Below are 16524 nucleotides of genomic sequence, written 5' to 3'. Positions count from 1 at the left end.
GGTCATTTGAATAATAAAAAGAATATTAGATCCATCATTTTAAAAAAAATGATTGTTCATGTTTTGATTGATCAACTTGATACAGAGTCTTTTGCAAGTGTTATTTATATTTATCTTTATTAAAAAGCAAAACGGATCAAAGTTCAAGTACAAGTTCACAAATCAAAACACCAAAAATAAAATTTAAGTCGATAAATAATTCATTTATGTCAAGTACCAATGGTTTTAGTTCAACCACTTGTAGTAAGATCCTGTTTTAAGATACACAAGCTGAATAATGTAATTAATACCGACAACATATATAGATACTTGATTGTATCGTAAGTGATTGCTATTTTAGAGTAGTTTGTGATTGACAGTCATGTGCTATTATTAACGAACATAAGACAATGCATTTTGTTGTGATTCTATTAATTTTGCAATGTAAGTACAAAATTAAAATAAATATTAGATTGTACTTCTCTCAAAATCGCATCGCTATTTGCGCTTTGGCTACTTAATTTTGCTGATGAAAATACAGCATGCTTGCAATAGGCAGTCATATTTCTGTTTGCATAAACATTTTTTATACTAAATGTTACGATGATCAAATTTGATTGTTCAATTGTCCCTTATTTCTCAAAATTTCTTTAGCGGTACTGTCCTAAGTATTTTATTTCATTTAGCAAAACTACTTACTTAAACATGATTTTATAACACAAAACTTATTATTTATCTCAAACGTCATTTTATAAAGCATCATGACTCTTTAAAATGAGAATATCTCACGATTTATACGGAATTAAAAATAGGGTGCTAAGGTTGATCCTGTTAATAAGTAAAAGACTGCAGGTGTTTCGTGAAATCGGGGCTCTTGTCGTATAGCTATTATAAAAAAGACATAGTATAGTTTTTACATAATAAAAATATGGTACCAACGGTTTACCTGACGTCATAAATGAACAGCGTTGAAATTGTTCGAATTATACAGCGTCGTCTTGTATGTTCAGCACTGCTAATCATCAAGTTAGAAATAACAAGGAATATCACATTCGTGGTCATTTAAAACGACTTGTATTCAACTTGGTCGTTCGTAAGTGTATGTATTTCTTTAAACCTTGCGGTCAAGGATAACCCGTGAAAGTGCAAGCACTTAGGTGTTGGGTGTGCAAGCTTACTTATACTCGCACTCGGGCCTTGCCCAATCGGCGAGTGCTCGGTTAAGGTTGTAAGTCATTTTAGGTTTTTGGAGCATAGTGCACAGACAGAATGTAACCCTGGTTAGAGCTACCCTGGTTCTTTAACGTGCACCAGTGTATAGCACTGTCACACGGGACCCCCATTTAACGTCCCTCCCGGAAGACGATTTGTTTTTTTAGTGATACGACGGGGGATCGAACCTGCGACCCCTGGATTAATAGTCAAGTGTGTTACTTCAAGACCACGGATCCACAAGTACTTATTACCAACGGGGTCCTTTATGTTGCTGAAGGGTCAGCAGGCGGAAGAAACAGTGGTGGGATACAAGGAAGTTCGGGTGCGATACCGTAGCTCTTTTTCGAAGAGACCCCATGGTTCTTTTACGTGCTCGGTGTAAAGCACGGATACACGGGGTACAACTTTCCTGGGTTAAACCAGTACTGAGTACACCACTTTTCCAAGCACTGCCCTTTAAATTCCGAGCGCCAGACAAGGGAGCTACTTGTCCGCCTGGTTAGCCCAATCGGTAGAGCGTTGGACTGTGAATCGGACAACCCGGGTTCGATTTCCGGGCGGACCAGGTCACTTCTGATGTGATTGGTTATGAAATCCTTTCTACGACCATTTGCACTGTTCCACTGCCCCTGGCATGTACAGAAGTTGTCAGTTCCCTTCAGAGCTGAAGGCACCTTGTTCTGGTTAACCGCTTGATAGTCTGCCCATGATAGGTGTGCTGTGGTTGAACTGTCTCTCTGGGACCATTCAATTTGCCAAACCGGAACCCGGAGTATAAACTACTAACACCACCAGGCAGCTACTTGTCCAAACCTTTAACGCCTTTCGTTATGAAGCGCCGGGGATCGAACCCACGATCTCGCGCTCTGTAGCCGAACGCCATCACCACTATGCAACGGAGACGGTCGTTGGTAAATTGATACAGATATACATTTTGAATGACCACTCGTGTGATATCCTCAATGGGCCGATTGTTCGGACCTTTTTTAACAATATAATTCACGACAGAGTTGTTAACCTTTAAACGTGATAATGTTTTTGATTCGCTGAAATAGTTAGGAATAAACAAGTACAGCTGAAGCAATTGCCTGTAGCAATTGTCAGTGTTGTAGATAATACAGCAGATCACAATTGTATACATTAAACTTTTAGAGCAGTCACGAGTTGAAAGATACTAACAATGCCATTTACAGTTGGCCGATTGTTCAGAATTTGTTAACTTTTAAATCTGTATTGCTCTTGAAGTTTAATGGATACAATTCTTATTACCGCTATATCTTACATGTCTTTTAAATGAAACAACTGTTTCATATGTAACTGTTGTATTCAAACTCTTAGCACATCAGCAAATAATTCATGTTTAACAGTTAACAACGATATCGTTAAATCACGTTTATAAGTTAAACAAAATTCTGAACAATCGGCCCAATGTTGTTAACTTCTAAAAAATCGGCCCCATGTTGTTAAATTTACCAAAGTGCTGAACAATCGAACATTTGTATGACAAAATATATTCAACCTTTCAAACTATAATTAGCTTACAATATATGTATACATTCTAGGTATGCGAATATCCTCACTGACATGTCCTGATGGATGGAAGTACCATACATTATCTAAAGACGTTCCAGGAAATTGTTACAAAGCCTTTGGTCACAAGGCTTCCTGGGAGGGAGCCGTTCACCATTGTATGAGATACCTCAAGAGCATTTTGGCTGACCTCAAAGACGCCCAGGAACAGGCGTATGTAAGAGGTAGCACAATTTAGAAATAAACTCAATATTCCCAAACATTTTAAAGTATAAAACAGGATACATGTTTCATTCAGATGTTATTAAACACGTGTTATGCTCAAACTATGTTGACATGTTCACGCTAACCTTACTTTAATATGGTTATAAGCAAGTTGTAAAGAAATGACACTGAAATCCGACTATATCTTAGGTGAATATTTGTTTACCTGTTCTGCAGATAATCTACTTCCGGACCTAACCGGAAATGACGATGGAGTTTGGCTCGGGGCCAGGGAGAGGCGGGGACGCTGGACGTGGGTTGGTGGCCGATCAATGGATATACATTCATTTAGCTGGATGGAAGGTTAGAGTTGAATTTTGATAATTTTAAGCTCATTAAATGTTTATACACCGTCCAACAACACAATATGTTGTTTTTAGTTCTTTTTACATGAGGCCAATACGATAAAAGCCAATTTTAAACAACTGTGATATACAAGTGTATGTTTGTTTAGAATTGTAACTAATCTCAGTGTTCACGTCTATATAGGATGCCATCAAAATGCTTTCAGAATGTTTTTGACATCAGGAATTAAAAGTGCGTTGCTTTCAATAAATATTTCTCAAAAACGGGATGGAACATAGTTCGCAAACTTTAATATTGAAAAAAAAAAACTTTTTTGTTTATCAATATCAATTATTCTAAAATTTTGATTTTATTTTATTAGTACAGGTCTTTCTTTGAACGATCCACTTTTATTAGTAGTCCTCCATATATACTTCAATTGAGATAGCTGGATTTCATTATGGAACCGTAGCAAGATATATTTGGAACTAGATTAAAAAAATATGTATATTTTAAAAATATTTTATTTTTATCATACAATGTAAAGAAAAAGCTTGCTTTTTTATATTATGTAAGAATATTTTCACCAATTAATGAACAACTGCATATTAATCATACACTCATACAAATACTTATTATGACCAATGAAGTGATTTACCTGTATCAATTGGCAGGAAACCCAGACAATGGAGGATTGTTTAATGTAATAGATACTGAGGATTGTTTGGAAATGAAAAAGACAGGGCTACTTAATGACTACAAATGCTCCGAGAAAAGACCGTTTATTTGCAAGATGTCGAATATTGAGATCCCCTCCACTACCATTGGTATGTTTATAGGTATTCCTACGTTCAATTGCTTTGGAAGTAATTGTGAGAACATTCTTTTGTGTTCAAATATGTTATACCTACGTGTAAAGCACTTGGCACAAGAAAGAGACCAATATCTAAATATATCATCGTTTTTATTTTCAAATGAAAATATTAAGTAAGTAACCAATAATTGTTAACCTAGTTCTTTTATGCTCGCTGTATATGGTAAAACTTATTATACACATAATACAAATGTCAATATTTAAGGAATTACCTGTCTTATCTAAATCTCTGTCACTTTACCGACAATTATTAGTTGTATTTATGCCGTAAACGTAATTAATTATGTATACACAAACAGAAAGTTCTGTTAGAACAATTCAGTTTGACATAAAATTTGACGCATTTTACAAGAAAATATTATAAAAAAGAATCAGTTAAAACATATAAAGAAAGACACAGCAAAAAAATAAAAGTTTAATTGTAATGTTATTTAAAATGCATGTATTGATCGCATTGCTATACTCAGTTACATAGTGAATATAAACAGATAAATAAATCGCGTGCGAGCGAAGTGAGTCTGCGTTAGTTTTAGTGACGCATTTGTGTCTGCAACACAAGATGGCGGCGATAATGTAAAAACCAATAACCACAAATAGTTGCCTTAACCTTTGGTTGTAGACTCAAACACTCCGCTTAAACAAACACAGACTCATTTTACGTTAAGCCCCCTGCAATTCATCACGTATTCAAGATACAAACCTTATGCTTTTAAGTTACAGAAACAACAACAACAACAACGACTACAGAACGTGCTGCTGAGAAAAACGCGCATACGTCATCAACAGGAAAACATACTGGTGCCAAGACCGCAGTTGGAATAGTTGCCGGTGTCATTTGTGCTCTTCTAATTGTTATCGTAGTTGCTGTCATTATTTGCAAGTATGCCTCATTGTTGAGTAATTATGTTGTATTGAGAAATATTATTTTAATATATGAATCACAATGCGAGAAACGATACAATCTGTAATGAACTACAATTTTCTTTCATATTTCTGTAAATCACGTGAAATAGGACAGTCACGACAGTGTATATTAAGTCCATTAAAAGCGTTTAAATTGAACTACAGTCGAAACTCGCCAAGAGACAACTCTGTAATCCCGATATTCTGATTATGTCGAACATTTTTCGAGTGAGTTGGATTAAGTAATACACTTTTTCGCATTTCGGTTATATTGAATGTTCGTTATCTCGAAGTTGTCGCAACGATTTCGACTTAGCGAGTTTTGACTGTATTTTACTGTTCTTCATTTGACACTTAAACAATATTTAATTATAAAAACAAAAATGCAAATTATATGAGTACAGATAAAAAATATGAGCTTCAATTAATGTTTTAATTGCAATTAATAGCTACGTGTTCACAAAATCCTAAGTTAAACGTATCTTTTAAACTTTACCTAACGCATATGCATTGCTTTTTTGTTTTGGTCATAAAAGTCAAATGAGTCAAATACGGGAATGCATAAAAATAAACAATACACTATTTTACATAAGCCTATAAGTGCACCTTTAATACTAACAGATATATAGCATGTTCAATATGCATTATAGTATATATGTATATATGCAAAAACCTTTCAGGAGAAAGTCTCAAAGGAACCTGTATGACACCCCAAACGCTGTGTCATCAAGCAACGAGCACCTCTACGATTCTCTCAGCACATCAAACAAGTTAGCTACCACCGAAGTGCTACACAAGAACTATTCCTCGTCGAAACAAACTAGCGAGCTCGAACACACATATGAATCAGTTGCTTTTTCGATCATTTAGAGTTGCAAATTCACATTTTTGCTTTTTTCTAAAATTTGTTATACGCTTGAGCTTTAGACAACAAACATTCAACTGAGTCAAGGTGGAGCAGAACAGCATTCTCAAAAGTACAAATTTTAAATGAAAATCAGTTCCTGAAACATACTTGGAGTAATGCCTGACTTTCAAAATAAGTCAATGCAAGATTATATAATATTTTGCCTAAATTAACAGTATAACACAGGAATAATACACGGATATGAAAGAGTAAACTTCTATAAACTGGAAAACTCCTTAATATTGCATAATAATTATATAACTAATATACTTCAGTGGAGTGAATACAGATGTACAATGCATGAATAATTCAAAGCGGTTTTCCCCTCCTGCACACACTGCTTTAACAGTAAAAAATTCTAAATGGACAAAATACACCTGAAGCATAATATGATATATGAAAGGACATTTTTTTTCTATATCATTTTCCATTATTATATACCTTAGAATTTACAAATGTATATTGGCGTTCATAATTTTTCTTATGATTCTTAGTTACGAATATTTGATTTATGTATGTACATTTGTAAGTAATTTGTTATACTCTATTTGTCTAAACTATGACCTGAATTTAAAGGGTATTCATTATACTACAACTGTGCTCACATTCGCTTAAAAATGAAGTTGAAAAGCATGATAAAATAACATAGTATAAAAGTTTAGTTGACTCTGAATGCCAATGTAAACCTGCTGCTCACTAAAATGCACCAAATCAGTATAGGCGGGCTAGGTAGTGTGCGGGTTTGAGTGGTGAGTTAGGGAGTGTGCGGGTTTGAGTGGTGAGTTAGGGAGTGTGCGGGTTTGAGTGGTGAGTTAGGGAGTGTGCGGGTTTGAGTGGTGAGTTAGGTAGTGTGCGGGTTTGAGTGGTGAGTTAGGTAGAGTGCGGGTTTGAGTGGTGAGTTACGGAGTGGGCGTGCGGATGTGTTGTCAGTTTAAGTGTGAGAGCGAGCGGGCGAGTGCCATGCTTTCATACATATGATATGTTTTGAATATCTCTTTGAAGGAATTATCGCTCAAGCCTTTCAGCACTTTCAGTGCTTTGACTTTTGTCTTAAAAAGAGCAATTGTTTGTGTGATTGTCTGGAAATCAGTGTTATAAGAGGGATGACTAAAGATAAAAACGCAATTCCCATATTTATGGTTGAAGATTGATGTTTTTTGCTAGAAGCATAACGAATGTTCTAGTGAAATTAAACTTTTCGGATGTGCTCACATGACATCATAGAAGATAGGAAGCGTGAACTTAGCAGCATTTCAGCTTAATAGCGTGAACATAGCAGCCTGGCAGCGTGGAAGCATGGCAGCGTTGCAGCGTGAAGTTAGCATCATAAGAGTATGGCAGTCTGAAGCGCGAAAAACGTACCTTCGATCAACAATGAACACGGAAAGGATGTATGTTTGCGTGGGATCCATTGTTATGGTTATAATACGTTGCAAACCATGTTGTGAATTTCAGTAATTTGCACCCTTAGGCGGCAAAACGTATACTTCAGGTCTCGTGATTGGCTCTTTTTGTTTCTTCGACCGTAAAGCTGGTATTGCTTGTTAATTGCTCATGAGTATACTACTTTACAGGTGCTGTTTGCTAATATAAGTAAGCAAGTAACCTAATTTCAACACGTTTCAATAAAAGCGTTGCCAACATAGTCTTTCAGACTTATTTACAGTATTCATAACATATATGAAGTCAATTCCTATATGTAAGCCAGTTTTCTCCCTGGTCGTATGAATACAAAACTTACTCATCAATTTTCTGAAAATTGTAATGCAATTTTGACTAAAAATACATGCTTAGTATTGGTTTGCTATGTTGAAACATTATATCCAACCGCTTTAACTTTGTCTTTGAATAAACTGTATTTGAAGTGTGTGCGTATGTGCGTGCGTGCATTCGTGTTTGCGTGCATGTCATTTGTTTACGCATGCTATAATAGTAGAATTTCTCACACTCGATCTTATGAAACAAAACAAATAAGTTTTTATAATTGTTCTTAAAATATTTTCCTTGTTATTGTCGTTCAGTCTGGCCTTGAATGATGATGCAGGGTCTTCCCTCTGAATTCTAATTGAATAAAAACAGACCTTTATGTTGGTTCGTGTTCATGAAAACATTCTGTCAATTCAAATCATTCTAAATTTATATTCCGACAATAAAAAGACACTGTCAAGAACGTGACTTAAATTTAATGCATTGAAATTAAATCTTAAAATCCCAATGAAAAATGAAACTACATCGACAAATTGACAACTAGTGTGTCCAATACATTTGAATGTAGTGTATAAGCAAGATGTTTCTTTATTCCCTTTTTATGTAATCCCATTTTATTGGAATGATTTGGGTGATATACCTTTACACTAGTTTTTTTATTACAAACGATAAAAGGTAACATTTGGATTTGGTTTATTAGGGCATTTTTATGCAGAATAAAAAGTCTAAAAAATATTTTCAATAAAAATGCAATAGCCCATTGGGGAAATGACTTTTTGAATACTGAAAAGAGTATCTTGAAAGATTTTAGACATTAGGTCCATCCATTTTGAAAATTTTGATTGTTCAAGTTTTCTATTCAACATTGATGAGATTGTTCAGGTTCGGCACAGTTAAGCCATTTAATATAAGATTTAAACGAAATAAAATATCGACAAAAAATCTTGGTTTTACAGTACGTCAATGACGTGTCATGTTGATGGAACTTTAAATGCCGTTGTCTCTCTCATACTTAATGCAAGTATTGCTGTTGAAAAGTATTTTTAATAGCAGGATTGATTTTATCAAAAACGTGTATTACGTAAAAATGTAATTATATTATTGTATGATACTAATTGTGATCTGACACGCTTTAATGTTGACTTTTTAGCAAACGTTATATTCACAACTTTGTTCCGATTCAATCAGACGAAATTATTATGTTTTGTACATGGATATGTGATTGCCCTTTAAGTAATGTGTTATTTGTACGTCTGACTGTTGTCTGTATATGCTGGTGCGATTTAACACATCCATAGGAAATTAATGATTTATATCCGTGTTCCTTCCTATGGTGTCAATAATGTCGTATGATCTCAAGTTGAATCACTTGTTGAAAGATCCTGTTTTTAAGACATGCAAGCGGAATAATACAATTTATACCGACAAAATAATTATATAAATACGTAATTGTATCGTAAGTGATTATTATTTTAGAGTAGTTTGTGATTGACAGTCCTGCGTTATTGTTAACAAACATAAAACAATGCATTTTGTTGTGGTTCTATTACTTTTGCAATGTAAGTACAAAATTAATATTATATTACATTTTTACTTCTTTTAAATTAACAAAGCTAGTTACGCTTAAGTAACCTACTTTGCTGTTTAAAATACTCAATATTGTAATCAGCAGCCATAATTCTTTTTTGCAGAAATACTTTCTTAAAAATTCTTAAGCGTAACTCATGTAAGTATCTCATTTCATTTAACAAAATTAAATTACTCACTTAAATATGATTTTATGAAACACAAATTTGATTAGCTTATTCAGTCATTTATGATATACAGTACTGGCCCAAACTGCTCAAAGCATCCGATGTCCTATAACAGGATTAAATTCAGCTCCCTTTTTTGAGTTGGTATAAATTGTGCAATATTCTTATTTTAAAGAGTTTTGAAACTTTTGAAGAAAAACTATTTGAGATGATTACAATATTCGCGTTACATAGCGACGTTTTATATACTCAGCGCTATTAATCATCAAACTAGTATTTATGAAATGAATATCAGATTCTTGATAATTTATTACGAATTGTTTTCATCTTGCTCGTTTGTAAATCGATAAACAAATCCGTTTTGAACGATCATTCATGTAAAATCCTTCACGGGTCGATTGTTCAGAACTTTGTTAACAACATAATAAACGACATCGTTGTTAACTTTTTAACGTGGAATATCTCATGATTTGCTCACATAATTTGGAATAAACAAGTACAAATGAAACACTTGCCTCAAATTTTGTTAGAAATAAAGCAGACCACAGTGATTGCATCCTTGAATTTTCAAGAGCAGTCACGATTTAAAATTTAAAAACGATGACAGTGGGCCGATTGCTCCGAACTTTGTTAAAGTTAACAATGTTGTTAATTTCATTGTTGTTAACTTTCAAATCTCTATTGCTCTTAGAGTTCATTGACTACACTTGTGATTATCAGTATATCTTACAATATTAGGAACAAGTTGGAGTACATCATCAAATAATTCATGTTTAACAACGATATCGTTAATCACGTTATTAACTTTCCCAAAGTTCTGAACAGTCGGACATTTGTATGATAAAATAAATAAAGCCTTTCAAACTATAATTTGCTTACAATATGTATACATACTAGGTATGTGGATATCCACACTGGCATGTCCTGAAGGATGGAAGTACTATACATTGTCTGAAGACGTTCCAGGAAATTGTTACAAGGCCTTTAACCTCAAGGTTTCCTGGGAGGAAGCTGATAAGCAGTGCAAGAGCTATCATAAGAGCAATTTGGTTGATCTCAAAGACGCCAAGGAACAGGATTATGTAAAAGCGATTGTAAAAGGTAGTATCATTGGGAAATATACTCAATATTTCGCAACATTTTAACGTATAAAACAGGATACATGTTTCATTCAGATGTTATAAAATACGTGTTATGATTGTTGACATTTTAACACTAACCTTTACTATTACATGGTAAAAAGCAAGTTGTAACGAAATGGCACTGCAAAACCTGGATACATACACGAGATAAATTAATGTTTACTTGTTTTGCAGACAATCTACTTCCGGCCCTAACCGGTATAGGCGATGGAGTTTGGCTCGGTGCAAGACAGAGGTTGGAAGACTGGCAGTGGGTTGGGGGACAGACCATGGATATAGATACTTTTAGCTGGTTGGCAGGTTAGACTTTCGTTTAACTTTAATAAACTTAGTGGTTCAATACTAAGTCTAAACGGTTCAAAATGCTGTTTCTTCAAAGTTCTTTAGAATAAGTAAAAGTTATATATTGTGATTATTATTATTATTTCTCAGCAGAGGCCATATCTAACGAAAGTTTACATGTGTTGTACTGGTTTTATCATTGCTGGCAACCTATCCCCAAATTGGTTTCCATACGAAAAAGCCATTTTAAACAATTGATATTCAAATTTATATTTTTGTTTAGAATAGTAATTACTCTTACCCATCACATCTATTTAGGGTCACGTCAAAATGCTTTTAGAATTTGTTTGACATCAAAAGTGCGTTGCTTTAAACAAATAATTCTTAAATAAGGGATGGTACAATATTTCTCAAACTTTTAGACTGAAAAGCAAAACAAACTATTTGGTTTATAAATATCTAATTTTATTTAATTAATGTATTGTTTTCCTGGAATGATCCACTCTACTTGTCCTACATTTATACTTGAATTGAGATAACTTAATTGCATTTTGGAACCTTAGCCAGTTTATTTAGAACTAAATTAAAAAAAGGGTACACTTAAACAAAATATTACTTTGTACCATATGGTTTTAAGAGGAAGCATGTGTTTTTAAATTTGATAAAGATATTTTTTAATCATAGTAAAGCTCCAAATGCATATCCTTATATAAATACTTATTCAGATCCTATTTCAATTTACAGGAAACCCAGACAATGGAGGATGATTGTTAAATGTATTAAATCCTGAGAATACTTTTTAAACATAGAATAGCTCCATATGCATACCCTTGCATTTAAATACTAATTTATAAAACATTTGACAGGAAACCCAGACAATGGAGGATGGCTTAATGAACTTTCTGATGAGGATTGTTTGGAAATGAAAAAGACAGGGCTGCTTAATGACTACAAATGCTTCGAGAAAAGGCCGTTTATTTGCAAGATGTCGAATATTGAGGTCTTAACCACTCGCGTAGGTAAGTTTATAGGTATTTCTACGTTCAATTGCTTTGGAAGTAAGTGTGAGAACATTCATTTGTGGTTCAAGCATGTTATACCAAAGTATAAAACATCTAACCAAAATTATAGAAAAGAGACGTATATGTAAAAAAAAAAACATCATATGAAAATATTAAGTTAGCAACCAATATTTGTTAACTAAGTTATTTAATCCTCCCTGGTTATGGTAAAACTTGTTATACACGTTAATCTTTTCCAAATCTATGTCTCTTTATATACAATTGTTAGTCGTATTTATGCCTTAAACTAAATTATTCATTCATACACAAAGCGAAAGATCTGTTAGAACAATTCAATTTGACATAAAATATGACGTATTTTAACAAGAAAATCGTACAAAAAATCATTCAAAACATGCATAGAAAGACACATCAAAGATGACAAGTATAATTATAATGTTATTTTCAATGCATGTATTGTGCGCATTTCTATTCTCAGCTACATAGTGAGTATAAACAGATAGATGAATCGCGTGCTAGCGAAGTGAGTCTGCGTTAGTTTTAGTGACGCATTTGTTTCTGCAACAAAAGATGGCGGCGAAAATGTAAAAACAAATAAACACAAATAGTTGCCAAAACCTCTGGTTGTAGACTCAAATTCTCCGCTTAAACAAACACAGACTCATTTTAGGTTAAGCCCCTTGCAATTCATCAAGTATTCAGAATACAAACCTTATGCCTTGAAGTCTCGAAAAGAACAACAACTACAGAACGTGCTACTGAGAAGAACGCGCATATTGGTGCTAAGGCCGCAGTTGGAATAGTTGCCGGCGTCATTTGTGCACTTCTGATTGTTATCGTAGTTGCTGTCATCATTCGGAAGTATGCCTCATTGTTGTGTATTTATGTTGTATTGAGAAATATTACTTTAAAATGTGACTCACAATGCTAGAAACAATACAAGCTGTCATGATTTACAAATTTCATTTTTATATCATTCTGTAAATCACGCTTAGAAAAAGTACACTGTATATAGAGTCCATCAAAGGCTTTTTAATTGTTATTTCGATATTCTTGTTATGTCGAACTTGTTTGGTAGGGTTTAGTTATACACTTTTTGGATTTCGGTTAATATATTGATTTTTTTGTTATCTCGAAGTAGTCGTTGTGACCTGTTTGACTTAGCGAGTTTTGACTGCATGTTACTAGAAATCATTTGACATACCAACAGCAAATGTATTTTAGGAGCCGTATTCATAACGCGCCTTTACGTTAATGCATTAACATGTAAAAAGGGAGAACATTGCATAAGCCTTTATGAGCGCCTTTAATACTAACAAACATTCAGCGATATGTTATAATGCGTTATATTTAAAACCTTCCAGGAGAATGTTTCAACCGAACCTGTATGACACCCCAAACGCTGTGTCACCAAGCAACAAGCACCTCTACGATTCTCTCAGCACAAACAAGTTAGCTCGAATCGAAGAGCTCAACAAGAAATATTCTTCATCGAAACAAACCAGCGAGCCTGATCACACATATGACTCAATTGCTTTTTCGATCCTTTAAAGTTGCACTCTCACAGATGGACTTTTTGACATAATTTTTATTTTTGTGCTGAAATGAGCCATTGTTTGCGTGAATGTCTGGAAATTAGTGACACAAAACGGATGACTTATTATAAAAACGCAGTTTCCATATTCATGGTTAAAACTTGATGTTTTGCTAAAAACGTTGCTAACACTTTAGGGAAATTGCGTTTTTCGGCCGTTTATCGAACAATTGATATCTGTTCCATTGGTTTATACTTATTTAGTTTAGCTCGATTGTGACGAAAGCTGACTCTCGAGTCTCTTTCCTGGGCAGAAACCAGTACTGTGTCCTACTCGAGAGGTCATGAGAAAGTACCCCTGGGGGATTGAACCCACAACCACTTGGCTGAGAGGCTAAAAAACATTGATATATCTGTATTTATTCATCTATTAATGCAATTAATTGCTCACTAATACACTTATCATCGTATATATCATTTACACTTACTCGTTTTTTTCTTCAAAAGTGTCTTCTTACTGACGTGAGAAACCGTTTTGCTAGGACGAACACCAAACAAAACACGAACAACTCGTACTGTGTCAATTACTCAAATCGCCATATAAGTTTTGTAAAAGAATGTGTATATGTATCTATATCAATATGTGTTGAATGTGTGATGTGTTAAAACTTTAATTTATCCAAAAGGATGAATGATTATCGAAAACAGTGGTTCTTATGAAAGATATTGTATTAAATTTAAACGAAAGGTGCGGAAAACACAGTATTTAAACCTTATGAGACGATAATTGATCACAGTAAATATTTTAGCACTCACCAGTAATTTAATATTTGTGAGTTTTTAGCTATTAAATACTTTGTTACAATATTGTTATCAGTAATTAATATTTCCCATAAATGCATTATTTATGAAGTTGCTAAATGTTTATCACTCAAAAAAAATAATTTTTAGACATGTGTTTATATTGTATTTTTTAAATAAAAGTGTCACTTTAAGTAAAAAAGGGGAGAATAGCCTTGTCTGATGTACTAGTTTGGATATATGGTCATCCATTAGTCAATATCTGACCAAATTCGCATAGTGCGTTCTCTTACTTGAACATTTGTTATTCAATTCTTACTACATTGGGTTAGAATATTTAAGTGAATATTATCTAGAACAAATTCGACTTGCTGCAAAATAAAATTTTTACTCTAAAGGTAACTATATACATGGTTATTTTCTATGAAAATATTTTGGAATCTGTTCAACGATGTGTTTCAACATAATGGGGATGGTATGTTTAAACAACATTATGCGGATGATATGTTAAACAACATACTTGGGATGATATGTTAAACATTATATTTGCGATGATATTTTCATCAACATATTTGGGAAACTATCACATAATGTTGGAACTTGTCGCATAATGCTCGAATACCCTCACATAATGTTGGACTTTGTCGCATAATGATCGAACACCTCTCACGTAACGTTGGAACTCGTCGCATAATGCTCGAACAACTCTCACATGAGGTTGGAACATGTCGCATAATGCTCGAACACCTCTCACAGAACGTTAGAACTTGTCGCATAATGCTCGAACACCTCTCACATTACGTTAAAACTTATCGCATAATGCTCGAACACCTATCACATAACGTTAGAACTTGTCGCATAATGCTCCAACACCTCTCACATAACGTTAGAGCTTGTCGCAAAATGCTCAAACACCTTTCACATAACGTTAAAACTTGTCGCATAATGCTCGAACACCTATCACATAACGTTAGAACTTGTCGCATAATGCTCCAACACCTCTCACATAACGTTGGAACTTGTCGCATAATGCTAGAACACCTCTCACATAATGATGGAACTTGTCGCATATGCTCGAACACCTCTCAAATAACGTTGGAATTTGTCGCAAAGTGCTCGATTACCTCCCACATAACGTTGGAACTTGTCGCAAAGTACTCGATCGCCTCTCACATAACGTTGAAAAAACACCTCTCAGTTAACATTAAAACTTGTTGCATAATGCTCGCAAAAATCTCACATAACGTATGAACTTGTCGCATAATGCTCGAACACCTCTCACATAATGTTGGTTCTTGTTGCATAATGCTCGAACACCTCCCACATAACGTTGGAACTTGTCGCATTATGCCTGAACACCTCTCACATAGCGTTGGAACTTGTCGCATAATGCTCGAACACCTATCACATAACGTTGGAACTTGTCGCATAACGCTCGATCACCTCTCACATAATGTTGGAACTTGTCACATAATGCTCGAACACCTCTCACGTAATGTTGCAACCTGTCGTATAATGCTCAAACATCTCTCAAATAATGTTTGAACTTTTCGCGTTGGAACTTGTCGCATAATGCTCGAACACCTCTCATATAACGTTGGAACTAGTCGCATAATGCTCGAACACCTCTCATATAACGTTGGAACTTGTCGCATAATGCTCGAACACCTCTCACATAACCTTGAAACTTGTCGGATAATGCTCGATCACCTCTCACATAATGTTGGAACTTGTCGCATAATGCTCGAACACCTCTCACATAATGTTGGAACTTGTCGCACAATGCTCGAACACCTCTCAAATAATGTTGGAACTTTTCGCGTTGGAACTAGTCGCATAATGCTCAAACACCTCTCACATAACGCTAGAACTTGTCTCAAAGTGCTCGATCACCTCTAACATAATGTTGGAATTCGTCGCATAGTCCTCGAGCATCTCTCACATAATGTTGGAACTTGTCACAAAGTGCTCGAACACCACTCACATTACGTTGGAACTTGTCGCATAATGGTCGAACAACTCTCACATAATGTTAGAACTTGTCGCTTAATGCTCAAACACCTCTCACATAACGTTGGAACTTGTCGCATAATGGTTGAACACCTGTCACACAATGTTCGAACTTGTCGAATAGTTCTCGAACACATCTCACATAACGTTGGAACTTGTCGCAAAGTTCTCGATAATCTCTCATTTAATGTTGAAATTTGTCGCAAAGTCATCGAGCACCTCTCACATAATGTTAGAACTTGTCGCAAAGTGCTCGAACACCTCCCACAGAACGTTAGAACTTGTCGCATAGTGCTCGATCACCTCTCACATAAC

General features: G+C 34.6%; 2 protein-coding genes across 4 annotated transcripts; both read left to right on the top strand.

Moving 5' to 3' along the window:
* The first annotated feature begins 324 nt into the window (after positions 1-324).
* Positions 325-8878, top strand: LOC128224409 (neurocan core protein-like). 2 transcript variants are annotated; one of them, XM_052934239.1, is made up of 6 exons: positions 325-423; positions 2757-2948; positions 3166-3291; positions 3948-4100; positions 4868-5027; positions 5731-8878. In XM_052934239.1, exons 1-6 carry the CDS (start codon positions 390-392, stop codon positions 5918-5920), a joined length of 855 nt encoding a protein of 284 aa, XP_052790199.1. In that variant the 5' UTR covers positions 325-389; the 3' UTR covers positions 5921-8878. The 2 variants fall into 2 exon arrangements, with proteins under 2 accessions (XP_052790199.1, XP_052790198.1); XM_052934238.1 differs by having other exon boundaries at positions 4862-5027; positions 5731-8876.
* A 193-nt stretch (positions 8879-9071) lies between these two features.
* LOC128224389 (snaclec coagulation factor IX-binding protein subunit A-like) lies at positions 9072-14606 on the top strand. 2 transcript variants are annotated; one of them, XM_052934212.1, is made up of 6 exons: positions 9072-9223; positions 10316-10519; positions 10735-10860; positions 11709-11861; positions 12590-12725; positions 13229-14606. In XM_052934212.1, the coding sequence occupies exons 1-6, from the start codon at positions 9190-9192 to the stop codon at positions 13413-13415; spliced, it is 840 nt and encodes a 279-aa protein (XP_052790172.1). In that variant the 5' UTR covers positions 9072-9189; the 3' UTR covers positions 13416-14606. The 2 variants fall into 2 exon arrangements, with proteins under 2 accessions (XP_052790172.1, XP_052790174.1); XM_052934214.1 differs by lacking the exon at positions 12590-12725.
* Positions 14607-16524: the final 1918 nt, after the last annotated feature.

Source organism: Mya arenaria, chromosome 17 (assembly GCF_026914265.1).
Source record: "Mya arenaria isolate MELC-2E11 chromosome 17, ASM2691426v1".
In the NCBI taxonomy this organism is placed as follows: Eukaryota; Metazoa; Mollusca; class Bivalvia; order Myida; family Myidae; genus Mya; species Mya arenaria.
This window is presented reverse-complemented; position numbering and strand designations above follow the sequence as displayed.

Coding starts and splice junctions, on each gene's coding strand:
- LOC128224409 (XM_052934238.1), top strand. CDS start 390: ATGCATTTTGTTGTGATTCTATTAATTTTGCAAT. Junction 2,949..3,165: donor GGAACAGGCGTATGTAAGAG/GTAGCACAATTT, acceptor CCTGTTCTGCAG/ATAATCTACTTCCGGACCTA. Junction 5,028..5,730: donor GTTGCTGTCATTATTTGCAA/GTATGCCTCATT, acceptor AAAACCTTTCAG/GAGAAAGTCTCAAAGGAACC.
- LOC128224389 (XM_052934212.1), top strand. CDS start 9,190: ATGCATTTTGTTGTGGTTCTATTACTTTTGCAAT. Junction 10,861..11,708: donor TACTTTTAGCTGGTTGGCAG/GTTAGACTTTCG, acceptor AACATTTGACAG/GAAACCCAGACAATGGAGGA. Junction 11,862..12,589: donor GGTCTTAACCACTCGCGTAG/GTAAGTTTATAG, acceptor TATGCCTTGAAG/TCTCGAAAAGAACAACAACT.